This window comes from Cyprinodon tularosa, unplaced genomic scaffold (assembly GCF_016077235.1).
Source record: "Cyprinodon tularosa strain WSP-4 unplaced genomic scaffold, ASM1607723v1 ctg59, whole genome shotgun sequence".
Taxonomy (NCBI): domain Eukaryota; kingdom Metazoa; phylum Chordata; class Actinopteri; order Cyprinodontiformes; family Cyprinodontidae; genus Cyprinodon; species Cyprinodon tularosa.
Window position 1 is genome coordinate 359,496 of NW_024039329.1, and position 26,229 is coordinate 385,724.

General features: G+C 38.1%; 4 protein-coding genes across 9 annotated transcripts in view; 2 read left to right on the top strand and 2 right to left on the bottom strand.

The window, feature by feature from the left end:
- Positions 1-639: 639 nt before the first annotated feature.
- On the bottom strand, positions 640-5,077 carry LOC119797593. The gene is made up of 5 exons (XM_038306735.1): positions 4,935-5,077; positions 4,133-4,209; positions 1,350-1,514; positions 1,083-1,214; positions 640-949 (listed from the first exon to the last, which is right to left on the bottom strand). Exons 2-5 carry the CDS (start codon positions 4,206-4,208, stop codon positions 813-815), a joined length of 510 nt encoding a protein of 169 aa, XP_038162663.1. The 5' UTR covers position 4,209; positions 4,935-5,077; the 3' UTR covers positions 640-812.
- Positions 5,047-8,378, top strand: emc8 (ER membrane protein complex subunit 8). The gene is made up of 6 exons (XM_038306734.1): positions 5,047-5,243; positions 5,367-5,581; positions 6,671-6,747; positions 6,834-6,903; positions 7,157-7,251; positions 7,353-8,378. Exons 2-6 carry the CDS (start codon positions 5,369-5,371, stop codon positions 7,510-7,512), a joined length of 615 nt encoding a protein of 204 aa, XP_038162662.1. The 5' UTR covers positions 5,047-5,243; positions 5,367-5,368; the 3' UTR covers positions 7,513-8,378.
- A 3,281-nt stretch (positions 8,379-11,659) lies between these two features.
- gins2 (GINS complex subunit 2) lies at positions 11,660-15,915 on the top strand. Its single transcript, XM_038306724.1, has 5 exons — positions 11,660-11,845; positions 11,940-12,054; positions 14,958-15,057; positions 15,146-15,272; positions 15,554-15,915. Exons 1-5 carry the CDS (start codon positions 11,756-11,758, stop codon positions 15,680-15,682), a joined length of 561 nt encoding a protein of 186 aa, XP_038162652.1. The 5' UTR covers positions 11,660-11,755; the 3' UTR covers positions 15,683-15,915.
- Positions 15,916-19,368: 3,453 nt separating this feature from the next.
- The window catches only part of gse1 (Gse1 coiled-coil protein), a 211,340-nt gene continuing 204,479 nt past the window's right edge, over positions 19,369-26,229 (bottom strand). For all 6 annotated transcript variants that reach the window (XM_038306718.1, XM_038306720.1, XM_038306723.1 and 3 more), the window contains 7 exons: positions 26,029-26,141; positions 25,651-25,921; positions 24,703-24,816; positions 24,144-24,515; positions 22,159-22,494; positions 20,071-20,174; positions 19,369-19,703 (listed from right to left, as the gene is read on the bottom strand). In XM_038306718.1, the coding sequence (XP_038162646.1) occupies positions 19,563-19,703; positions 20,071-20,174; positions 22,159-22,494; positions 24,144-24,515; positions 24,703-24,816; positions 25,651-25,921; positions 26,029-26,141 (1,451 nt within the window). In that variant the 3' untranslated portion in view covers positions 19,369-19,562. The remainder of the gene's footprint in view (positions 19,704-20,070; positions 20,175-22,158; positions 22,495-24,143; positions 24,516-24,702; positions 24,817-25,650; positions 25,922-26,028; positions 26,142-26,229) is intronic.

The window sequence follows — 26,229 nt, forward strand, 5'->3', positions numbered from 1 at the left end:
TGTAATGTATGAATATAATATACAAGTTTCACTTTTTAAATGGAATTACTGAAATCAATCTACTTTTTCATGATATTCTAATTTTATGACCAGCACCTGTAATGCAACAAATATTCTATACTATATACTTGAGCTGTGATGACCTTTGTACTTCATAATACCAATATGATGACAGCAACTCTAAAAATAGTTAAATGATTCCTCTTAAAATGTTTGCCCAGATCCAAGTCCAACCTACCAGGTCATTAGAGCACATGTTAACAGGCATGCAGAGGCAAACACATTTTTCAATACCTAACAGTTATACATAGGCAAAAACTAAAATAAATAAATAAAAAAAGGTGGGGAGTGTGGGCCTAGTGGGTTAGAGCAGTGTGCTTGTACTCTAAGAAGGTTGTAAGCAAAACCCTTAACCCCTGATTGCTCCCTGGGTGCTGCAAGATGACAGCCCACTGCTCCTGAAGGGGATGGGTCAAAATGTAGAGAACGATTTTCACCATTGTGGGACAAGGAAGGGATTTATATTAAACATAGCGTTCTTAATCTGTTTAAGATAGCCAAATAAGCCATGTCTTATTTGTAGTTATGCATTCTTTGTGGAAAATGATACAAATAAAAGAAATAACTGATGAGCTTTCCTTGGGTTAAACGTTTTTATTTTAATATACACAGGGACCGTAGGAGGAAGAGGTCTTCCACAATGCAGATTGCAAGATTTGGAACAAATGATAAAATCAGAAATATAGACTTTCTTGGATATTTTGAGTTGGGTTTGCCCAGGCCTAAGCAAAGGCAGTGCTTGTGTTGGCCCATCATTTCTTCCACTGCTTGTTCTCGTAGTCCCACTTGGCTGAGAAGCCCTCAACTGGGTTGATTCTCATATCCAACATCCTCTGCAGTTCCTTCTCCTTGTACGACTGGTCAAAGGTGTGTGGGACAGGTCCATACACTACAAGGACAAAATATACACAAATAAATTCATAAACTGCAAGAAAACTGATGGATTACAACTTTTCTTCCTCTGAAACTTAAAAAAAAAAAAAAAAACTAAATTTGTAACAGGCAGATTTGCCCATATTTACCAAATTTCCTCTGCCAAAGAACAACCAGGCCAGTGAAACCCATGAAGAACATGATGCCCCCAACCACACTCTTCCATTCAGCTGTTCCCTGGTTCATCTCAGCAAAGCTGTCTTTGAAGCTGATGCGGTACACTAAATGGCAGATACACAAGTTTAAACCATCCCTCCATACAAATAAAAATAAGGATATCATATCGAGAAAAGTTTTCCTCAAGCTAAAATGTGTGATGAATAAAATAAAGAATTCCGTGTGTGATTTGGTCTTACGTGCAAGCTTTTCTTCATTGGTGAGTGAAGCCCAGGAGCCTTTCTCCTTCTCCTTCAGCGACTTCTGTTCTGGTGTAAGTTGCTGCACATAGGCAACATCAGGAAGAGGGATCTCCCGTCTGTCGAAGTAGGGGGGGAGAGTGTAGTCCTCCACCTTAGCAACACCTGTAGAAAAATACACGAGGGCTTATGTAAAATTTTAAACGGAAATATTTTGTCCAAAACAGAATATGCATTATTGGATATAAAGATTCTGACAACACCAATGCTCACAATGGGTTTGATATGCAACACCTGCTTAATATGAAAGAAAAGTTAAAGATACTGGTCTGATACCGCTTTTGTTGTAAAATTAAATTAGGAATATCAGGCTAGAAAAAAGTAACCAATGAGAAATCAACTGGCTGCAATTTGATTAATTTACTCGATCTGGTTGAAATTGACCCTGCAGATGGTAAGAAGAAGGTCAAAAATACAGGTGCTGGTCATAAAATTAGAATATTACTGAAGACCAATAAAAACAAAGGATTTATAGAAATGTTGGCCAACTGAAAAGTATGAACATGAAAAGTATGAGCATGTACAGCACTCAGTATTTAGTTGGGCCTCCTTTGGCCTGTATTACTGCAGCAATGCGGCGTGGCATGGAGTCGATCAGTCTGTGGCACTGCTCAGGTGTTATGATAGCCCAGGTTGCTCTAATAGTGGCTTTTAGCTCTTCTGAATTGTTGGGTCTGGTGTATTGCATCTTCTTCTTCACAATACCCCATAGATTTTCTATGGGGTTAAGGTCAGGAGAGTTTGCTGGCCAATTAAGAACAGGGATACCATGGTCCTTCAACCAGGTACTGGTAGCTTTGGCACTGTGTGCAGGTGCCAAGTCCTGTTGGAAAATGAAATCTGCATCTCCAAAAAGTTGGTCAGCTGCAGGAAGCATGAAGTGCTCTAAAACTTCCTGGTATGTGGCTGCGTTGACCCTGGACCTCAGAAAACACAATGGACCAACACCAGCAGATGACATGGCACCCCAAACCATCACTGACTGTGGAAACTTTACACTGGACTTCAAGCAACGTGGATGAAGTGCCTCTCTTCTTTTCCTCCAGACTCTGGGACCTTGATTTCCAAAAGAAATGCAAAATTTACTTTCATCAGAGAACATGACTTTGGACCACTCACCAGCAGTCCAGTCCTGTTTCTCTTTAGCCCAGGCAAGACGCTTCTGACGCTGTCTGTGGTTCAAGAGTGGCTTGACACAAGGAATGCGACAGCAGAAACCCATGTCTTTCATACGTCTGTGTGTGGTGGTTCTTGAAGCACTCACTCCAGCTGCAGTCCACTCTTTGTGAATCTCCCCCACATTTTTGAAGGGGTTTTGTTTCACAATCCTCTCCAGGGTGCGGTTATCTCTCTTGCTTGTACACTTTTTTCGACCACATCTTTTCCTTCCCTTCGCCTCTCTATTAATGTGCTTGGACACTGAGCTCTGTGAACAGCCAGCCTCTTTAGCGATGACCTTTTGTGTCTTGCCCTCCTTGTGCAAGGTGTCGATGGTCGTCTTTTGGACAACTGTCAAGTCAGCAGTCTTCCCCATGATTGTGTAGCCTATAGAACTAGACTGAAAGACCATTTAAAGGCTTTTGCAGGTGGTTTGAGTTAATTAGCTGATTAGAGTGTGGCACCAGGGGCCATCAATTTTGAACCTTTTCACAATATTCTAATTTTCTGATATGATGAATTTGAGATTTTCATTTGTTGTCATTTGTAATCATCAAAATTAAACAAAATAAACATCTGAAATATATGAGTTTGTATGTAATGTATGAATATAATATACAAGTTTCACTTTTTAAATGGAATTACTGAAATCAATCTACTTTTTCATGATATTCTAATTTTATGACCAGCACCTGTACTTTTACTTGGTACCTAGAAGTGAAAAAATAGGCAAAGTGAATAAAAATAAAGTTCTGAGGATCTTTTAAAAATCTAAAACATGACATCCTAAAGAAGGGTATAACAGAGCACAGCGGAGTTTCGGGACATACAAGCTAAAATCTCTCTGATAAATATTTTATTCACGTTGATCACTAAGGAAGAGACACTTTAGACAGGCAGGAAAGTGGATCCTGAGGACCTGGGTTGAAGACCCCTTGTCCAGTAAGATTATTTAACTGCAGCTCCAACTGGCTTCGCCACTACCAAGAATGCAAAAACCCAGCAGATAAGTTCATTATTTGATCCCTTCTGATAACAGCCAGATCACCTGATTTCAGGAGTCTGGCATATGCTGTTTAGAAACAACAATGTGGGCTGTCAAACACCTGCATTCCATTACCAGCATGTGGGAGAGGTACATACCATCCATTACATGAATTTCAACCATACAGTAACCATTTCGTAAGTCAACATGTACCATTAAATTTTCAGGTACGAGCTTCAGGTGTTACATGTTAAACTGTTGGCCTGTATTGAGGCAGTGTTTTAGGAAATAGAAGCTGGAGCTATTATTTCACCTTACAGTATTCCTCTAACTGTAAGATGATTATTAGGTAATGTATATATGCATGAAAGTGAGAAATGAAATGCATTTTATTGAACAGCAGCGAATATTTAATTTCTTGCAGTCACATTCTGCAGTGAGGCGAATCAACAAACTCTAGATTAAAATGATGAATGGTAAACCATATGCTGTAAAATTTTAACCAGCACCTGCTCCATCTATTGTTATATCAACAGCCAGACAAGGAAAATATTCAGTTCAGTGTGGCACCATGACCTACCATGTCCTCCACGTACGCAAACAGATGTACAAATGGCACGTTTGCCAATAAGGCTCAGGGCTCTTGTTGCCAGCATTCTGTTGAGACAATAGGATAACATTTGCAACAAATATTCTTCAACTTTGAATTTCAGAAATAATTGAATGAAAAATGGCCATTTACTAACAACCAGGATGGAAAATCTTTATATGAATCTCACTACATTAACGTTTGAGATGCGGACAGATCCTATAACCTTGATTATTTCGATTATATGGGACTAAATTGTTATTTGCAAAAAGTCCTCATTAAAATAACTCACTAAAGTCATTTAATATGTTCGCATTTAATTCTGCTGGACTAGGAACATTTAACTGTAATATATATAGAAGATGAGCAGTCTAGCTTTAGGTTTTCCGTTTATCGCGAGGCTAAGCTATGGTTAGCTTTAGCTACAAACACAAGGTCACAGCGCTCCGGTAAAATCACCACCTATTTTATGGTATTATAAAGTAAACGCTACAACACTTAACGCGTTCACCGACACATAATTCCCTTGAACCAACGGCTGAGCAGTCTAACATTTTCTACATCGACATCTTCATCCTATCCAACACTTTATTGTGTATGCTAACATCAGCTAACCGGGAAATTAGCTCATTCCGGTTTAGGCTCGCGCTACAAAGTGACCCAATTTAGCAATTGTTTTCCATCGCGTTTGACCTGCTGTTATGCTACAAATGACGCTACACGCTAAAAGACAACATACACTTGATATAATTTCATAAATAAGAAATTTGAAGGAAATCAATAGACAAACGACCTGCAGCGCAACCCTTTCTCCTGTCCGCCGATCTGAAGAGAAGTGCTAGGTCTCAAGGCGGAAGTACGTAAAGGATTTGATGGACTGGGCCAAAATATGCTTTACGGCGACTTGTTAGAGGTTTACGGCACCACTGGTACCTCACAAACTAGTGGAAGGTGGGCATACGATTAGCCACCCTGACTTAACACGAGTTATCGACTTTAACACATAACTACAATTTTGTTTTACATTAACTAAAAACAGTATTTACAGTTACCTCAAGGCATAGTTGACTCTTTATATTCGGAACTAAAGGAAACCGCTGAGGTAGAGTTGTATTTTTCTTCGGGCATGATAAGTGACGACAGCTAACTCCCGTCGTTCTTCGCCGCTGATTTCCACACCGACTCCCTGATAGGATCTGTTCCTCCACCTGCTTTTCTCTTTCAGACATGCCTATTCAATTGACCAGTCAGGCGTACTGTAAGATGCTTTTACACGCTGCTAAATATCCTCACTGTGCCGTAAATGGATTGCTGGTGGCAGAAAAGACAAAAGAGAAAAAGAAAGACGGTCACAGTGGTCCGGTGTTGTGCGTGGATTGTGTCCCACTTTTCCACGGTACTCTTGCTCTGGCACCAATGCTGGAAGTAGCTTTGACACTGGTAAGTTTTCAACTCTGGGCATTGCTCAGAGTTTATGTGGCAGATCAGCTGGTTAAAAACAATTTTATATATCTATATATACACAGATAGATATATATTTATATATATCTATCTAGATATATATCTATCACTTTTCTGTTTTTAAGGACTACTTAAGTGTATTTTGAATTCTTTTGGATCCCACTTGTCCATTCTGACTTTTATCAGCTGTCATGATTTTTTTCTTTATTTGAGATCATAACATGAACAGCAAACTGTAGATTTTTGTAGTAGTAGTTTTGAATAAAAAATAAATAAATACATTAGTAATAAAAAAAAATCACAACTGTCACATATGGAAGTATATTAAACTTTATATGGTTTATTTCCAATGTAAAATATGTTTTTGTTGCAACTGAAAACCACTTGGGTTAGAAAAAATAAATGAAAAAGTGACCAATTCCAATCTTTGGCAGGTCTTTAATTTGTCATTTTTTGATTTTTTGTTTTTGTTTGTTTATATAATGAAGAAAGCTATGAGTTTATGTCGGTTACCAACATGACTTTATGGGATGTAGTAGATGTTGGGATTAGGGCAGAAACAATTAATTGGATTAATAGTGATTAATTGATTATTGAAATGATCTTCAACTAATTTAGTAATTAATTAATCATTAAATGGAGTATAGAGACTCTGTAAAACGTGTCTTTAGCTGACGGAACGACCCACCTTGAGCAGCAATTAAATCAAAGTTGGAAAAAATAACATGTAAACATTTCTCTTTGAGATAAAAAAAAACAAAACTTTTTTGTCTGTCAATATGCTCTATCCAGAACCTGTCAAGTGGAAAAGTTTGTTTCACCTGGTTTAAATTGGCGAAACGTCTTCTTTAAGGAACCTTTTGTTATCCCATTATTTATCGATTAATCGAAAAAATTATTGACAGATTAATTGATTTGCAAAAAGATCATTATTTGCAGCCCTACATAGGATAGTTTTTCTACTTTCTGCATTTAATAACGTCTATTAAAGTGTTGTTCTGTTTATTTCTTTGTCCTTGAAAATTATCCTATGCTGACCCAACCTTCCTTTCTTTCTTATGCCTTCAGATTGATACTTGGTGTAAAGAAAATAACTACACCATTGTAGGGTATTATCAAGCCAATGAACAGACTCAGGATTCAAGGTAAGTCGAGTTAAAACCCCGCCTTATTTTTCAGAGGAATCAAACCTTTTAGATACCCTTTGTTGCATTATTTTCCCTCCATTCAGACCAAATCAAGTTGCTCAGAAAGTGGCTGCCGGGATTTCTGAGAACTTCAGCGAAGCTGTTATCGTTATGGTAATGTTTGATCGTTTTAAGTGGCTCTGACTTTTATGTTAGGCATGAAATATTTTCACTATGGTGTATGAGTGTGTTTCAGTTTGGAGGCAAACTAGACCCTATTGAACAGCTGAATTAAACAGACTTTAATATTTGGAACATGCCAGAAATATTAGCAGCTTAAACACCATCATCTTTTCTGTTAGTGGACTTATCTCTCTGATCATATCTTCTTATTAATTAATCCCTGTCTGGCTTTGCATTTCTGCAGGTGGACAGCAGCAGATTAACAATGAGCTGCTTTGAGCCTATTGTGTTTATCTATGATCACCTTGAAAATAAGTGGAAAAATAGGGAAGTAACAACGTAAGTATCTAGGATTGAATTTCTACGTCCTGTTTTTTTTTTTAAAACCAAAGACTGAAGATAATTACCGTCTGGATATTTTTCTTTCAATATTCTTTCAGAGATGCTTTTGAGGATTGGAACGAAGCACAGAAGATCACATCTGCCTTGCTGGTGGGCAGGTCCTATGAGAACTTGATTGACTTTGACAACCACTTGGATGATCTTAGAAATGATTGGACCAACCCTGCTATTAACAAGTCTGTCCTGGATCTTTGTTAGGACTCTCAACTCAAGTCTTTGGTCCCATGTGAAAAATTTGCAGCCTTTTTTGCTTGCATGATGCTACCTTTAAACCTCCTGCACTGAACAATGTAGTGGATCCCAGATCATACAGGCCGAAATCTCTCAAATACAGATGCCGTACACGTTGTTGGCCTATTTCCACCTTTACACGGTGATCCTGAGGTGATAAAGGCAACTTGTTCTTTAATCCGTTCTGTTCTTTTTGGCTTTTGAAATGGATTGTTTATTCAGAAATGTTTAAAAGATCTAGAGAGACTGATTTATATAAATTGAATAGCTTGTAGCCATACTGAAATCAAGTTCTAATTTATTAATGAATCTTACCTAATGATTTTACTGTATGGTATGGCAAGATGTTAGATTTTTTTTAAGGTACAAAACAAAATCCACATATTTAAATGTAGCCTGATGCTAGATAAACCTACTCTGACCTACTTTATTGCTTCATGCTAGCACCTTTGTGTTGTATTTCTCTAAATTTCATACAATGTTTTCAGATATGTTTTTGGTCATAGACGGGAGTGTCTGAATTGACTGTCCTCGTTTAAATATTTATACTTTATCAGGTTAGAGGAATGTGTGGATTTTGTTTTACTGTAGCTGCTTGTTTGATTAACTGGCTTCTAGGCATTGTGTTTTCTAAATTGAGTTCTTCAAATCAATTAAATGTTAGATTTATTGCAGCTTTCCTTGGTATAGAGCTGCATTTTTGTTTAAAGATAGAACTGGTCATAAATGGGATTTTTACAGAGCCTTTGAGAGATGAATGTCAAAATTGGTTTCTGAGACTGTAAAAGTACTTGAACTTCTTTTCATTTGTAAAATAAATTTACATTCTTTTATTCAACTGGTCATTTTTTAAGACTAACGAGTGGAAGCGGAAAAGCAGCAAGATGAAATGCTTCTAGTTATATGAACTGTGTTAATTCAGAATACATTTCAAATGCATCCCCCTTCTTAAAAAAATTGTACAAATCATCCCCTTTCTTAAATGGCCATCTCCCCATACCATCCCCTGTGACATTTTATTAATAAATGTGTAAAATTTCTACTATATATCGACAGTAATGGCAATAATATTGCCCTTTTAGCATTTGTTGAGCTGTAGGCTTATGAGTAGCCTCAGCAAAATAAATAAAATCAAAAAAGTGTCCTACCATGACTATGAAGCTGATCCCAGTGGGAAATTTGTTCCTAACTATGTAGGGGCAGTGATAGCCATGCCAGTCCAGGAACTGACTGCATTTCTACTGTAAGGGGCCTTGGTCAAGGTTAATGACATGTAACAACCATAACATGAATAAATAAAAATTATGACCAGTAACAATCTGATTGCGGAGATCTGAAATTCCTTTTCAGACATCCAGCAAGTTTATTTTAGATAGGAGCAATGTCATTTCGGGATATCTGAAAGTAATGGCCCAATACACATGAATGGGAAAAAGTAACGTCATTTGTACTGGTAAGAATTACATTTCAGATATCTGAAATGTTCATTTTAGATAAGAGGAATACTATTAAAGATATCTGCAATACTAGCAAATATATGTTAAAACGACCACATAAAATAAGTAAAGATTTATAGGTATCTGAAATGTAGTTCTCACTATTACAAATTTTATTTCAGAGTACTTAAAATTTTATATTTACTGATAGTAATATAATTAGTGATATCTAAAATTCAATTCTGATGAGGAGTATTGTAATTGTGACTAGGTAGAATGCTTTAGTGCTATCTATTTTAGAAATGTGACTAGTTAGCCTGCTTATTTTATGTTAAAACGGAGCGTCATTATTCTTTTGAATATCTAAAACTAAATTTTAGATAGGCATTATTAAAATTGAGATATCAGGAATTCTAATTTAACTTGTCATAAAATAGGTACTTGGTATCTGTAATTATATTTGTACTAGTAGAAATATATTTTAGATGCCAAGAATTGGATTTCTGGATATCTGTAATGTTATATTAATTTTTGATATCTAAAATTGTAATTATGACTAGCAGTAACTCTATCATTGAGATCTGAAATTAGAATAGCTAATTCCTGACTGAATTCATTTTAGATAGGAAGAATGTTTATTTTAGATGGGAAGAATGTTATTTTAGTTATCTGGAAGTAAAAGCCCAATACACTATGGCAGTATGGCAGGCCATTTTGACATTTATTAGAAGCGCAGTCCTCTCTATTGTTCGGTTTGTTGATCTCTCAAAGATCTTCTAGTTCAAAACTACAATCCTACAGCCAGAAATGTACATATAGATATCCCAAATTAAATTTTTGGAAAAAATACATTTCAGGCTGCCAAAAATATAATTGTACCAGTAACAATACATTTTTAAATATACATTTTTGAAATACCTAGAAACCTTTACAAATTTTAAGTAAAAGTAAAAAATTTATTAGCATATATTCGAGATGTCTTAAATGCATTTCCTCCTAGTCAAAATGAATATAAGGCTCGGGCACAGCGCGTTGCATTCTGGGTACGCCGCCATATTGGTAGCTAGTTGCTACGGTAAACAAAGACCTAAAACAGCATAGAGACAGAGCAGAAAGACGAGTAAACAGCGATGTTAAAAGCGAAGAAAGGATGCGGAATATACCGAGACACACTGCAGAGGGAAGCCAGGGACCGTTATCTGGAAAAGATGGGCTTCATAAACGGACTTGATCTCTACGAAGTAGAAAGCAAGGAGTGGTGCGTTGGGGAAGAATTTCTACCGCCGTTTGCAAGGGAGGACGTATTTTCGTATCTAGTGTGTGGCGTCAGTGCCTACACACATGAAGAGTTTCGCTGCTACAAGTCGCTAGAGGCTTACAAACAGCTGACAGATGGAAAAGTTCATGACATGGAAGTTATCAAGCCGAATGAGAACACAGTCATCAGAGCCAAGGTAAGCTACCGTCTCAACATGGTGTGGTGTTTGTTGTGGTGATAAGACTAGGTGCTGGCACTAACGTAAAACATCAAAAATGTATCTACTGGCTTTCCTGGTGAAACAACCAAAACTATTAACCCTATTATAAACTATTAATGACAAAATAAACAGAGTAGGACAACTGTTTTGTGTTTCAGTGGACCTGGCTAACCCTCTGGAACACAACCCTACTTCAGCTCATGCTACATGCTACAGATCAGCCAACAACGGTTAACTTGAAATGATACATGAATAAAAACAGTATGTTCTGTAACTTACCAGAATGAAAATGCCGGGAACACACTCTCATGGACGCAGGGATTGAGTTGAAAGTTATATTTGGCCGTCTTACAGCAGCGACCCATGCTAGCCGGCGACTCTTTGTTATGGAGGACATTTGTTTTCCATTGAGACGCCTCCAGGTTGGAAAACGGTAAAAAGACAATCCATTTGGGATTTTTTTCCCCGTCCAGTCACAGCTTGCGCTACTACACCCTACGACACAGCAACGGGCGACCATAACGACAGCAGAGGTAAAATTAAACGGCAAAAAACTAAGCAAACTACTAGCAGAAGAAAGCTCGTCCTTACAGGCGCGAAGTCAAAGTGTAAACAGTGGGCTGACCAGCTATCAATATGGCTGCCGCGCAACGTGTGACGTCATGTGCCCGAGCCTTATTTCAGATATCTAAATTTATATCCCTCCTATCTAAAATATACATTTCATATATCTGAAATGTATATTTTGACTATGAAGAAATGCAGTTGAGACATCTGGAATATATATATATATATATATATATATATATATATATATATATATATATATATATATATATATATATATATATATATATTTAGTCAACCTAATTAATTTCAAAATGGCTTGCCATACCGGCAACCTCACCGTGTTCAAAGGCATCGTCTGTTCTCGTAACTTTAAATTTGGCACGCCATACAATGTTCTTCCAAATAGAACGCATATTGTGATATTTTGAAAGGCCATTCCAAATAGTCAAATGAAAGAAAATACAACTTTAGGAGCAAAAGGAAGAATCTTATTTTAGAGTTCAACGGAACAATAGAGAGGACAGCTCTTGTAATAAATGTCTATACGGCCTGCTATAAACGCGAGGCGACAGTATGGAGAGGATGTCGTAGTATCGTGCTTCCGGTGATGACGCAGTTGTCTGCTACTTGTTTTTTCAAGGTTTGCCCTGCTAACAGCGCGGGAACTTTCGGCAGACAGAGGTGGGATCAATGAACAAGGTTCGGTAAAAGCAGCAATAAGCGGTTATGGATCCTTCAGAAGTTGAATTTCTTGCTGAGAAAGAGTTTGTGAAAATAATACCTAACTTCAGTTTGGACAAGATCTATTTAATCGGAGTAAGTTTGTGCAGATCGTTCCGCTTAATGTATTAATATCTGCAGGCTTTATGATCCGGAAAACCTGTATTTGTGCGTTAATTTCTGTGTTTAGGGAGATTTAGGCCCCTTCAACCCCGGGCTTCCCGTTGATGTACCCGTGTGGTTGGCTTTAAACCTAAAACAAAGACAGAAATGCAGGATTCTTCCCCCGGAGTGGATGGATGTCGGTAGGTTTTTTTTTTTTTTTTTTTCACAAAATTTTCACATTTTGTCACCTTAAAACACAACATTTTGTTAGCTGTTTACCAACGCCCGCTTATTACCTGTTGTTAAATCATATACTCCTTTGGTTTCTAAATGTTTAACAGATCATATCTGAACATAGGGGAGGGTGGACCCCTTTCACTTTACTCACCCGTTGACTGCTGCAATTATTTAAAGACGTCTCTACGGAAGCTTAGGAGCGACAAAATTAAAACTGTAAAAAAAAAATAATAATAATAAATAATTGCATGGAATTAAATAGTTGGGCGTGTTTAATGTTACAATTACTAAAGGTAGAATTAAATTATTAAATGTAAAATGTATTTACTAAAGACATTTTTAGATAATGAGATTTGCAATTATATTTTAAAATGTAATACAAAAAAATTTAAATGTGTTATTAAATACACATACAATTTTAATTATAACATTAAATAATAAATAAAAGGTAATATACATTTTATTATTTCACTCTGCATTTCATGCTATCTGTCAAACTCAGTGGGTGGGACTAGAGCTGTTTCCAAAGAAACTCTCAAATCTGATCCACTGCTTTTCACTAACAAAAGCCAAGGTAACTTCTTTCTAGATTACTATTTCTAGAAATAGGAAGTGATATTATGTGTTGCAGTTTATTGACAGCACATTGGGTGAGCCACCTCAGCTTCTATATTTCTAGTTTGTTCTGAATATATCTAATAAGCTTAGAAGACATCTTGCTGCGGTGTAGTGTGACGGGAGCGTTAGCCCCACCCACTGACCGCTCGCTTTCTCTCATTATCTTTATAGAGACCAAACAGGGATATCTGTCTCTATAAACTCTAAAACTCCTGTGCACATCAAAGTTGGTAATTTTGCCTGTTATTAGTGAAACGCCTTTGCAGCTTTCTAATACTGGGTTTCAGTCCAGACTAACACCTTTTTCCCCCCCTTGAATGTATTTTGATCCACAACAGCTGCGGCCTAATCCCCATGGAACATAAACAACAACCCTGTCGCTACTTTGCAGTATTATCCTGTTTTTGGGTTTCATTCTATCCTGTTCATAAAATCTGCCCAATGGGATGGAATCCCCACACCATAATGCTGCCATCACACTGTCTTACAGAGATGCTTTGATGCAGTTTTAGTATAACAAACATTTCCACATATTTGCAGTCGTAAATCGCTTCCTTCCATAAAGAATGGATTTGTGTCAAGTGTGATTAGTCAAAGCCTTAGCTGTCCTTCATTTCGGGTGCAGGGCTCTGTCTTGTAACATTTCATTTCCCATATGATGGACTCATCAGATCTCCACTGGAATGAGGTGGTAAAACTTAAACCTTCATAAAAGTTTGTTTTATCTGTGACCTGCTGAGGTCTATTCTTCGTTTTTGGGATGCCTTCACACCTGCAATGCCGTCACAGATCAGCTCTAGTAATAATCAGCATTAACTACAAAAAGGGCACCTGCACTGTATTTTACTTAGGGGCATCAGAGTTTTAGTCTGCATTAGAACTAAAACACCAATAGGAGAAAAAAGTTTGTGGGCAAATTTAAAACTGTATCAACATTTGATATATTTTCTGTGTTTTTGGGTGAATTATGTTATTTTTAGATGGGCTGTGTTACTTTTACAGCGGATTCATGTAGTTTAAATGTGCAGAACTGAATGAAATCATTCAGCAGTGAAAAGCCAGTGCTTTCCTCTGGATAAGGGTTGATCCTGATTTAAATCTCTATAAAGTTCTTAAGGACATCACCCTCACTTTTAAACTTATTTTTATTCTAATTATTATTATTAAGACTTCATGAATATTACAGCAAGGTTTGAGGATAACAATTTCCACAATTTGGTGGTCGATAGAAACAAGGCTGCTATTAATTCATTAGAGTTAAAAGGGTTTTTGTCGTCAAAATGGAAGATTATGCACATTTTTTTCTATATATATTTAGGTAGCTGTTATTATTATGGCTCTTTTTGCTTCACTTAAATTACAAATTAATGAACAAAGTGATTATTGTTTAAAATAAAAGAAAAACAGACATAAGCTGTGTGTTTACACCTTGAAATTTTCTCTCCCCGGTTCTTTTCCGGAGAAGAGATCACTTGGGAAAAACTCATAAATAACAATTCCTAATGTACATGTATTAAATAACCATGAGACAGGACAACAGATTTTGACAGAAATTGTAATCTTTCTCAGAACAGAGAAGTTGCTTTGAGTTACAGAAGGCAGCGCTTACCAACTGGACTCACATCTCATGGAAGCTGCCCCGGATCACAGTTAAAGAAGCATTTTATACGACTCCAGTCTGCTGCATCATCACATCATACATGTTTGTAGATGAGATGTCGTCCATGGCTCCAGCCTTATCAAAATATTACTGCTCTCATTCCATTCCCAAATCTTTGCCACGTTCATAATGAAAATGACATTTTACAACTACAATGACATTGTAGTTGAACTGTCCTAATTAGATAAACTATTATTAAGGTATAACAGACTCTCACATCAGCAACAATAATAATCCTAACAGATGACAGGAAATTGGACGTCCTGTAAAACTAAACTGCAGAACCAAGGATCTATTCAGCAGGATTAATTTTGTCAAAAATATTTTGCCATCGTTTTTGTTGACAGCAGTTTGGTTTTTCATCTGAAAGGTTGAAATACTATTATAAACATGTAAAACCTCAGAGGAATCCATAAGGGTCACTTAAAGATCCAAAGCAATCATGATTTTGGACTTTAAACAGGAAGCTGGAGTACATAGGAAATAAAAACGATTGACAACTATCAGCATAAAAGAGTTGCAGTGAGTTGCGTTCGTATTTCTTCTGGCGTTATCTTCTTGTCATAATAACTTTCCTCCACCATGCAGACAAACTGGAGGAGATGCGAGAGCTAGAGAGAAAAGAGGAGGCCTTCACTCCCGCTCCCAGTCCGTATTACATGGAACTGACCAAACTCTTACTGAACCAGTGAGTCATGGCATGGGAGCACGTCGCCTTCTGACCCACCTTGGGTGACGCCAAATCTCATTATGCTTTTTTTTGTACGTCTTTGCAGCGCGTCTGACAACATTCCTAAAGCTGATGAGATCCGAACGCTTGTGAAAGACATCTGGGACACTCGGATTGCTAAACTGCGTCTGTCTGCGGACAGTTTCATCAGGCAGCAGGAGGCCCACGCTCAGGTAACACAGGCTGGGAATAAACCTCAAAGCAAGCAAGCAAACTCCTAACACATCTATTTCTTCAGAGACCCTGCCCGATTATTGACTTTAAACTAAGGTTATTAACATGAAATCCCAGGAAGAATGACGTTTAGGTATTTATTCTTATGTTTTGTGAGCACAGAGGGAGGCGATTAGGTGTGGATCTGAGTGGATTTTCTTTAAAAGCAACGATATCTGTTTATCATTTTAATGTTTTGTTTAGAAATCATAAACACAGTCCTGTCTCATTCATTCTGCAGCTGGACAACCTGACTCTGATGGAGATCAACACCATAAGAGAGTTCCTCCTTGACTCTCTGAACTGCATGTACAAGCTGCGCTCCAACCTGCAGCCTGGTTCCTCTAAGGGCCGGTTTGCTGACTACTGAAGCCTCTTTGGATGCGGGATGATGATGTTTAGAAGACTTCAACATTTGAACTATCCTGTTTCTACTACCAAGGCGCTGCGTTTCTGGAAGTTTTCTACTCTCATTTTAACAAACTTCTGTGAGGAAGATCAGCATTTATGAGACGCCTGTTTCAGAAGGATCAGCTGTGTATAATAGTGTTAATTTAAAGGTGTTTTTACCATGTGAAAAAATAAATGTACTTGTTTATGCTGGATTGTTCTCTGTGCTGTTCTTCACTTGGACGTAGATTATATCAACTACAGTCCTGTGAAAATGTTTTACGAATGATTCGCTCTAAAAGAATATTCTAACTTCAAGGCTAAGAGGGGGAAAAAAAACACATTATGCCTCAATCTACAGACATCTATCAGTCTGTAAAAGTTTAGAAAGAGGTTTCTGAAGCTTTGGGGAAACTAAATATTCTAGAACCAAGTATATAGATCTGCTATGCCCATAACCGCCTTAAAATCAGTGGTTGTGATTTAATAGTAAGCGACTGGCATCCATGGGAGGCTTAAAACTTGACTGAATGTAAATTGTCAACATTTAAAAGATTGATTCCAAACAACTTTGGGAAAATATATTGCGTGAGGACAAAAGTGAGAATTTGTCAAAGGTGTTTGCATTTTTACATCCGGTAAAGAACTGCAGCATTTAAATAAATGTGATCTTTCCTGCTTTAGGACTAGAATTTTTTTATTTTTTTTACAGAAGATGGGGAAAAGTTTCTAATCTGCAAGAAAATATCCAGCAACTTTTTGTCACCTTAAGTTTTAAACTAACCGGCCATGGCCCAGTCAAAGGCTGGATTTTTAACCCGGTTTAAACACTGAACCTTTCCATGGTAACTTTGCCAGTTAGTACAAGTTTTTCCTTCATATGTATTTTTGTTGAAATTGATCAGGTAAATTACATAACCTTCAAAGGAGACAAATAGGATTTAAGTAAGAGTATAATTTTCAAACTTTTTTTTTTTAAAGGGTTACCCTGAAGTAAGTATAGGGCCATGTTTAAGGATATCTTCTGATTCTGATTTCTGATCTGATATAAGACAATAAAACTGCTTCTACACCCTAAGTCTTGGATTTTTTTTTTATTTGAAAGAAACGTAGTAAAATGAAACCATATTAAAAGTTCCAATAAAAGGGTGTGGGAATCATCAATATTCCCATCTAAGACTTAAACACCCACACATTTTGATGTTTGACATTTTTGAAGCATTTTATTATCTTTTTGTCTGAAATCACAGCCATATATTCATAAATACCTAATTACTACATTCAACAAAGTATATATTACATTACGATGAATTTAAAACAAGTACATAAAAAAAAAACAAAAAAAAAAAACAAACAAACCAGGATTTCACAGCATCTAGACATCCTCCACTGAGTAACCGAGCTATTCCATGGACGTGCGTGGGTTGGAGACCCAGGGAGGCTGAGTAAGAGCCTCGTCTTACTTCCTCTCCAGCTAATTGGCAGCTTACCTCAGCATGCATGTGTCCTCATTTGCTAATAGGCTGCACGGATGGCCCTGCTGTGGAAAAGTAACAGACTGCACTTTTTTATTCTCTCATCTGGTTCAGGCATTGCTTCTTTGGAAAGAATGGTTGCAAACGAGGTGATCTGTGTTCAAACTAATTCAGAGTCATCATTGAAAAGGTGTCAAGATACAGCAGACACTAGTGGACTGTGAAATTCACATGCTCTCAAATTACTGAGGCACTTGGAAGTAAAATAGGGGGCTTGTGGCATATTTGTGCTTCAATCTTTAAAGTACATTTAAAATCTTTTTTGTTTGTTTGGAAGGCTTCACTTTTATGATGGGGGGTAGTTGACAGTGTAACACTGGACCAATTTCAGGGCAATGCTGCAGGAAAGGCAGAGGAGGGGTTGTAAACATGTATGCATGGTATAAAGCAAACCCTTCTTAATCTGGTCCAGTTTAACACTGTGGGATTTCTGTGACGGGAGGGATCCTTCCAAAAAAAGTGAAGGTGACTGAAAGGGTTTGGCTTTCAAATTGCATCACCAATCTTAGAATGGTTCGATTTATTCAATTTTTTTTTTTTTTTTGGCACTGCATCATGGCTGTTTGAAAAGGGCTTAATTTCATACGGTTTAATCATCATTCCTCTGGCTCCAATATGTGCAGTCTTAAAAACTGATAAGATTCAATATATGTATCTTTATATATAAAAAAAAAAGCTCAAAAAACAGATTCATCTGCCTGCTGCTTTTGAGATTAGGTATATATAAACTTTAAAGGTGCATACCAATAAATACCATCATTGAAAAGTTAATTTATGTCAGTAATTCAATACAAAATCAATCCCTGGTGGCTGCTCAGAGAGGTGAATGCAAACATATTACCGGCAACCTGAGTCACAGTTACTCACTGGTGTCAGTCTGCTGTTTTTAATCAAGTTAAAGTCAGATTTGCTGCCTTCAAGGAAATTTAAGAGCACTTCATACTCCCTCAGATATGATAGATGATCTAATATGGAGCTCCACTAACACCGTAGTAAAACTACACCTCTTCATGCTGCGTTGCATTAGGGCAGAAAATCATTCAAAATGACCCCTGATCGAGTTCTCTCTGCAAAGATTGCACATTTCCTATCAGTTTTTAAAATTGTGTTCCCATAAAAACTAAATTATACATGCAATAAATGGGATAAACTGAATTAAATTAATTCCTCAATGATAATGTAAATCCTTGAGATGCACCTGCATATATCACTGTGAATCTGGATGAGGAAATCACGAGCTAACTAGTTACGCCAGCAGCAGTGAAGCACAGGAGGAGTGAAAATACACGTTAGGCTGCTGTGCAGCGAAAGGGGGACGGGATGGCGGGTTGGCAGGGACGGGTCTTTTAGGGTCAGATGAAGTGGGCTGTGGCCTGGCCTCAGCTGCTCAGACTTCGGATGAGAAAAAAAAAAGCAGGAAGACGCCCTGCTTTCAGCTCCATCTGTGGACCATCTCGGAGTGTATTTTTTTTTTTTTTGCTAGCAGCAGCAAAAAAAAAACACAAAAAGCAAGGCTTTCTTTTTCACACCCCCCCAAAAAAAGCATAAACATATAAAAATGGCGGGCTTTTCTTTTAAAAGAACAATGATTAAAGTAATAAAAACATACAAAATTCATTGAAGTCTTCATAATATGTACAATACAAGGCTGAAGCACCCTTTAAAATTCTTATTTTCAAACTTTCTATTTTGAAATAAAACCTTTCCTTAACTCTTTTTAAAAAAATGTACATTTTCTAAGTTTTTTTCCCTAAAATGAACAGTTGTAACACAGTACCAACAGGTAGTTCTTCAGCTTTTATTCTTAAGTGCATTTCCAGTTCAAAAGGTACGGTGGCCGCTGTGGTAAAAATCAGTCCCAACTGGCCTGAAGCCTTCGTCTGGAGATTTGGAGCTTTCAAGTCTTGTGATGAAACCCCTCGGGGAGGGGCAGCTGCTCCTTCACTGGCAGGATTGTCTGTGTGGCTGTGGTGATGAGGGATGCAGGGACTGAACAGCAGAACAACAGGAGCTAAAGGATGGGACTGGCAGCCATCTGTTTGAGACTGCTTGTTGATGTTTAGGTGGTCCTGCTTTACTGATCTCACTTGGCTACATTGGCACGCGTCAGTGGCTTTGGGAGCGGTCCCTGTCCTTCACTCAATGGTCCTGTCTCTTGTGCATTCACCCGTTTATTCATTTACCCAAGCCATTTCATTCACTCATCTTATCCAGTAAGCCATATTCCCTCTGTGGAGTCACAAGGACAAGGCTGTGAAAAATAAACTTATGTCTGACGGGAGGCAGCTGGGGGGCTGGGAGTCTTCAGGGGGGGCATGTCGGGGGTCACCTAGGAGGGTATCCTTTGTAATGGCTGCCTCTAGGCCAATGTGTCTGCGGCAGTTTCAGACACTTCCTGAAGTGCTCCAGCTCTGCTTGTAGCTTCTCCCGCTCCACTGCCAGCTTCTGTCGCTGAGACATCAGCTCCTGTGCAACAGGAGGAGTCGAGCATTAATGAGGAATAACAGAAGGAGGCGCAAGAATCTCAAGCATCAGTAAACAAATAGAGGATTTTTTCACCCAACAATATATAACAATATTTATATTTGTAGCAGAGATAAACCAGTTTACTCTTCAAAACTTTTTTTCTTTCTTACTTAAAGTAATAATGTTTTAGAATGGCTGTCAGAGAGGATTTAATGGTGACCATGGAGGGGCTCACCAGCAGCTTTATAAGGATGCAGAAATTTTTTTTTATTTTCTTAATTAAGGTCTTTGGAAGATTATTGCAATTACTCAAAACTCAACTTTGTGCCTTTATTTCCTGGTCTGTGTGTGTTTGTGTGTGTCTTACCCCCATACTGTGAGACAGTTGCTCGGCTGTCAGACTGAGGTGGTAGTTCTGCCCTTCTAGTCTTCGACACTGGTTCTGTAATACTTGTCTCTCCAAAGTTTGCTCTATGAAATGATGCAGAAAGTGGAAAAAAGAAACAGATACAATGTTTTGGTTATGAATAAGACCAGAGTAAAGCATGCAAAACTCATCTTTTAGATGCTCTTCTCAGCACATCAGAAAATGATACTGTCCTCTAATGGCAAATAAATGGTACAACATATGGCTCGATAGAACATGTACAGGTGCTGGTCATAAAATTAGAATATCATGAAAAAGTAGATTGATTTCAGTAATTCCATTTAAAAAGTGAAACTTGTATATTATATTCATACATTACAAACAAACTAATATATTTCAGATGTTTATTTTGTTTAATTTTGATGATTACAAATGACAACAAATGAAAATCTCAAATTCATCATATCAGAAAATTAGAATATTGTGAAAAGGTTCAAAATTGATGGCCCCTGGTGCCACACTCTAATCAGCTAATTAACTCAAACCACCTGCAAAAGCCTTTAAATGGTCTTTCAGTCTAGTTCTATAGGCTACACAATCATGGGGAAGACTGCTGACTTGACAGTTGTCCAAAAGACGACCATCGACACCTTGCACAAGGAGGGCAAGACACAAAAGGTCATCGCTAAAGAGGCTGGCTGTTCACAGAGCTCAGTGTCCAAGCACATTAATAGAGAGGCGAAGGGAAGGAAAAGATGTGGTCGAAAAAAGTGTACAAGCAAGAGAGATAACCGCACCCTGGAGAGGATTGTGAAACAAAACCCATTCAAAAATGTGGGGGAGATTCACAAAGAGTGGACTGCAGCTGGAGTGAGTGCTTCAAGAACCACCACACACAGACGTATGAAAGACATGGGTTTCTGCTGTCGCATTCCTTGTGTCAAGCCACTCTTGAACCACAGACAGCGTCAGAAGCGTCTTGCCTGGGCTAAAGAGAAACAGGACTGGACTGCTGGTGAGTGGTCCAAAGTCATGTTCTCTGATGAAAGTAAATTTTGCATTTCCTTTGGAAATCAAGGTCCCAGAGTCTGGAGGAAAAGAAGAGAGGCACTTCATCCACGTTGCTTGAAGTCCAGTGTAAAGTTTCCACAGTCAGTGATGGTTTGGGGTGCCATGTCATCTGCTGGTGTTGGTCCATTGTGTTTTCTGAGGTCCAGGGTCAACGCAGCCACATACCAGGAAGTTTTAGAGCACTTCATGCTTCCTGCAGCTGACCAACTTTTTGGAGATGCAGATTTCATTTTCCAACAGGACTTGGCACCTGCACACAGTGCCAAAGCTACCAGTACCTGGTTGAAGGACCATGGTATCCCTGTTCTTAATTGGCCAGCAAACTCTCCTGACCTTAACCCCATAGAAAATCTATGGGGTATTGTGAAGAAGAAGATGCAATACACCAGACCCAACAATTCAGAAGAGCTAAAAGCCACTATTAGAGCAACCTGGGCTATCATAACACCTGAGCAGTGCCACAGACTGATCGACTCCATGCCACGCCGCATTGCTGCAGTAATACAGGCCAAAGGAGGCCCAACTAAATACTGAGTGCTGTACATGCTCATACTTTTCATGTTCATACTTTTCAGTTGGCCAACATTTCTATAAATCCTTTGTTTTTATTGGTCTTCAGTAATATTCTAATTTTCTGATATGATGAATTTGGGATTTTCATTTGTTGTCATTTGTAATCATCAAAATTAAACAAAATAAACATCTGAAATATATGAGTTTGTATGTAATGTATGAATATAATATACAAGTTTCACTTTTTAAATGGAATTACTGAAATCAATCTACTTTTTCATGATATTCTAAGTTTATGACCAGCACCTGTATGTTTTATTTAATTACATTTCTTTTTTGACAATTTTACCTGCCCTTTCTCTCTCAAAGTTATTTATTTATAGTCGTATGAAACCATTTGATTCAATGTAATTTATAATCATATTTCACACATTATTGAAGACGAGATTTAAATCCTCTAAAAACCATTAGGGAGATTTTGTATCCTGCTTATTGGCTGTTTACCTTCAACATATTCCTGATATGCTTCAAATATAGATTCGATTCCCTGCCACTTGGGAACAGGAGCCTCCTCTTCCTCCTCCTCATCATCCTCCTCTTCAAAATCCTCTGAACCAGACAGGCCCTCCCTCATCACTGCTGCCTCCTTGTGGAGGGGCATTGGAAAGTGCTGTCCATTGGGCTGAGGGTGGGAGTGGGGAAGGGGAAACGGGGGATTGTTTGAGTGCGCCTGTGAGAGTGGCAGAGGTGGGCGGCTGGGGGCGTTCTGAAGCTCGGGAAGGTTATAGTGGACCGATGACTCCTGAGGGTGAGATGACTCTGACACGCCTGCTGCTCCGCCTACAGAGAGAACCACAGGAGAGAAAGAACAGAATGGTTGATTGATCATGACTTTTTATGCCCCATCAAAAGACACTTCATACTTTCTATATGTAGTTTCTTATATAATTAAAGGTATAGAGACCTGCCCTCTCCACTTAAAAAAAAAAAAAACACACACATGCACAACCCTGTACCCGCTCCAGAGAGGGAACGCCTATGCGTGGGAGAGCGTGCATGAGCCCATTTCTCCTCGTGCACGCTCTGTTTAAAAGTTGCTTTTTGCATCACTCATACAAGCTTACTTTCCAAAAGAAGATTTATTCTTAATGCACCTTTTTCCTCCTTGTTTGCACCTTCTTTAATTACTATGCCAATATGTAAGCAGTGAATTTCTCCGCTGTGTGATCAATAAAGCTCATCTAATCTAATCTGCAATTTTTCTACTTTGTCAGACTCACCACCGGTAAGTGAAAATGGGGACGAGCAAGGAGGACGGCCTTAGGTAAACGTATCACCAGAATGATTGACAGTAGGAAGGACCACTTATTTTGATGATCCACCCGGAAAAAGAGCATCCTCTACTATGACTTTAAATAAAATTTTATATATCTAGGTTTTCAGCTGCAAGGGAGAGTACAAACAAAGAATATATTTTTTTTTATTATATTACTAAAATAAGAATAATAAAGAAAAACATTTAATGACTTTGCTGAGGTTTTGTAGACAAGATTGAAGCTACAATATAGGTTAAATGTGCATCATGCAATATATTTTTAGCAGAGTTCAATTTGAAACAAATCTAAGCCCTTGCCCCATCACTCTTAACCCTCAAAGTTAAAGGGAAAGGTAAACTAAAGCGTATCTGAGGAGTACGGCAACTATGGCGTTCTGGCCATTAAGACTTAAGATTTTTCAGGGACAAAGAGATGAGAGCAGCAGTTACAAATGGAATAGCTTATCTAATGGCACAGTAATTACTATATCTAGTTTAAAGAGTTTGACTAATTACATGTGATGTGGTTAACCATTTTATCAAGAAAGATAAAATATTTTAGAGGTTTAAATATTGCCAATTATAACAAAATGAAAAAGGATCAAAATGACTTCGTTCAAAATATTATCTTATGATAAAACACCATAAAACAACAGTCATGTATAGATTCATGTCTTTTATATCCTAGCATCAAATAATGTTCCAAATTATATTTAAAAACATGCAGTCAGCCACAATTTCATTAACTTTAAGCATTTTGGAAGATTAGTAGACATGGAGTCTGTGTTTAAATAAATAAAAATATGTTATTGTAAATAATAAAAGTATTTCTTATTAGTACAGTATATATTTCAGGCATTTGAATTAACATCTGATTTGAATATATTTTGAATGCAACAAAAAGTTTTCTACAAGGGTTTATTTTGTCTTTTTGACATAAAATGTCAACCAGCCCAACGGTTTAAGGCTTTTATGAAATTTATGAGAACATTATTTCTTTTTATAGGAATATATTTTTACAGAGTTGGAATCAGTGAGAATTTCTTTTGCTTTAGCTTCATATTTTAACCAGAAGCTAAACTGGGGAAGCAACCACTGGAAATGGGATTAAACTTCAGATTTGACGTTTCTGACACTGTAGATTAAAATCCCATTTGCACAGAAAGCGTAGTACCTTTGTGTTTCTGCAGAGCCTTCTGAGTGGACTGAAGCACAGATTCATGGAACTGCTGGGCGAATTCCTCTGGGGTGAAGCTGTCCCAAGGTTTTGTGCGCCCGTTGACGCTAGGAGGTCCCTCTTTAGTCTGCAGGGGGAGTGGCGGCCGCAAGCTGTTGAGCAAGCTGGAGTTCCTCTTTGAGACGGGGCCCTCACCGGACCCCCGGGCCTTGTCTGGGTAGACAGCCGGGGAGGGGGGTGCCTTCGGTCGTAAGATGTCTCCAAGAGGTTTAGGAGCACAGGGGGATGCTGGGCAATGTGACGGAGGACTATGCTGCCTGACATTATGGTGGTCTTCAGATTCAGAGGAGTGTTGGGTAGTTGCTTTATCTGCAATCATTTCAGCATATGTTATTCATGAAGAGGTCAAGATCCCCATCATCACTAGTGTGACAATGCGGTCAGACACTATTACTGCACAGGGTTACTTTACATGTACTGAAAAAAAGTCTTTGAATAACCTCAGAAATACTTGGAGATAAAAAGGTGAATTATTATCCAGTGAGAAGCATCTTACCAGAGATGTGTGCTGGAGGACTCTTGCACAGCGGATGAGGTGCATGTCTGATTGTATCCAAGGTTACATTTTTTTCTTTTATGGCTTGAAGCAGTTCAATCACCCTTTCATTGTCTAAAAGAAAACAAATGATCATTATACATGTCAGTGAGCTTTCCTTTTGCTGCTACTGAAACACATTTATGTCAAACTACTGTTATTTTAGGATTTTGCTGATTTCCCAGTTCAGACCATCTATGCAGCCTTTAACGAGACCATCTAAGCTTTTCAAGACCTTTTAACAGCAACGATTTGAGGGTTTTATTTGGTTGTTAAACCTTATTTTGTAATTAACAAAAGCAAATAAGTAAAGAGCTTAAAAAAGCCATTCTTCAGACATACGTGTGCAAACCGATTTGACAAAAGTTCCTTCATCAAACCAGGGCGAAATAAAAGCCAGTCATTGTGCAAACGTTGCTCAATGCACGCTGCATATAATATAGGGACATGAAGTTGACATCATCTTTTGACCCTTTTATAATTTCCTTGGAGGCTTGAGTCAGCATGTTCATGGGAGTGTAGAGCAAATAAAACTAGCAGAGTTCATCTATAGTGAAGCATCAGCAAGCTGCAGGACCAACTGCTGTGTTTTAAGACCCAAATGGGCATCACTCAGCTGAAATGAGATGCCCAAGACAAAAAAACAAAAGAAGAAACTGATGGGGATATTTTTGTTAAAGGTTAATGCAACCAAGTCAGTATGAAGCTCATGTGTTTTATGTACCACTCTTCTATATTCATCTCTGTTGTGCCTTTTAATTGCTTTAATTTTGCTTTGAAATAGCTTTTGAATGTCTTCCTATTTGTCCCTTTCTATTGTCTTTTAATTCACAAATATGCACACTGAGGGAAAGATTAAGGAGCACTCTCTTCTATTCTATTCAGGGCTGCTTTAACTGCTTCACTGACCTTTTCTGTCCTGCATGGTGACGTGAGAGAGTTTAAACATGGTAAGAAATTGCTTCTTGTCCTCCAGTTCTGGTGCTTGGTCCATTTCCTCCGGAGTGAAGCGTGTGCTGAGCGGAGCAGGAGGTGGTGGGGGGGTGCGTTTGGACTTTGATGCAGGAGGTGAAGGGCTGCGCTCCCTAAGCATTCTCCTCCTTTTCCTCCTCTTCTGCTGCACAAGCTCATCACGCCGGCTCATGGTGGTCAGATTGAACATTCTCAGAAACTCTAATTTCTGTATGGAAACAAAATGGTTCATGTTCTGTAGTTTTGTATTATAGTTTGGATTTTCTTTCGCCATGTAACGGTGTGAAAGTGTAAGCTTCTTATCTGCTATTTTACCTCTGTAGAGTCGTCTAGTTTCAGTGGGGGCTGCTCTGCTACTCTTCTGAGATGGGCTCTGACCTCCTCCTCATCGCTCTCATCATACGAGTCATCCAGCTCATAGTAGTAACCTGCAGAAACAGTGTCACAACATTTCTTACTTCCTCCTGTAAAGGAGACAGATTAATCCGTGGTCTTTATGTTAAAGTAGATTCTTGA

Bases quoted from the DNA above. Each gene is read 5' to 3' on its own strand.
- emc8 (XM_038306734.1), top strand. From the start codon at position 5,369: ATGCCTATTCAATTGACCAGTCAGGCGTACTGTAAGATGCTTTTACAC. The intron at 5,582-6,670 runs GTAAGTTTTCAA...TTATGCCTTCAG, and splicing joins TGGAAGTAGCTTTGACACTG to ATTGATACTTGGTGTAAAGA. The intron at 7,252-7,352 runs GTAAGTATCTAG...ATATTCTTTCAG, and splicing joins AAAAATAGGGAAGTAACAAC to AGATGCTTTTGAGGATTGGA.
- gins2 (XM_038306724.1), top strand. From the start codon at position 11,756: ATGGATCCTTCAGAAGTTGAATTTCTTGCTGAGAAAGAGTTTGTGAAA. The intron at 11,846-11,939 runs GTAAGTTTGTGC...TTCTGTGTTTAG, and splicing joins ACAAGATCTATTTAATCGGA to GGAGATTTAGGCCCCTTCAA. The intron at 12,055-14,957 runs GTAGGTTTTTTT...TCCACCATGCAG, and splicing joins CCCGGAGTGGATGGATGTCG to ACAAACTGGAGGAGATGCGA.
- LOC119797593 (XM_038306735.1), bottom strand. From the start codon at position 4,208: ATGCTGGCAACAAGAGCCCTGAGCCTTATTGGCAAACGTGCCATTTGT. The intron at 1,215-1,349 runs GTAAGACCAAAT...TCTGCCATTTAG, and splicing joins CAATGAAGAAAAGCTTGCAC to TGTACCGCATCAGCTTCAAA. The intron at 950-1,082 runs GTAAATATGGGC...TTGTCCTTGTAG, and splicing joins TCTTTGGCAGAGGAAATTTG to TGTATGGACCTGTCCCACAC.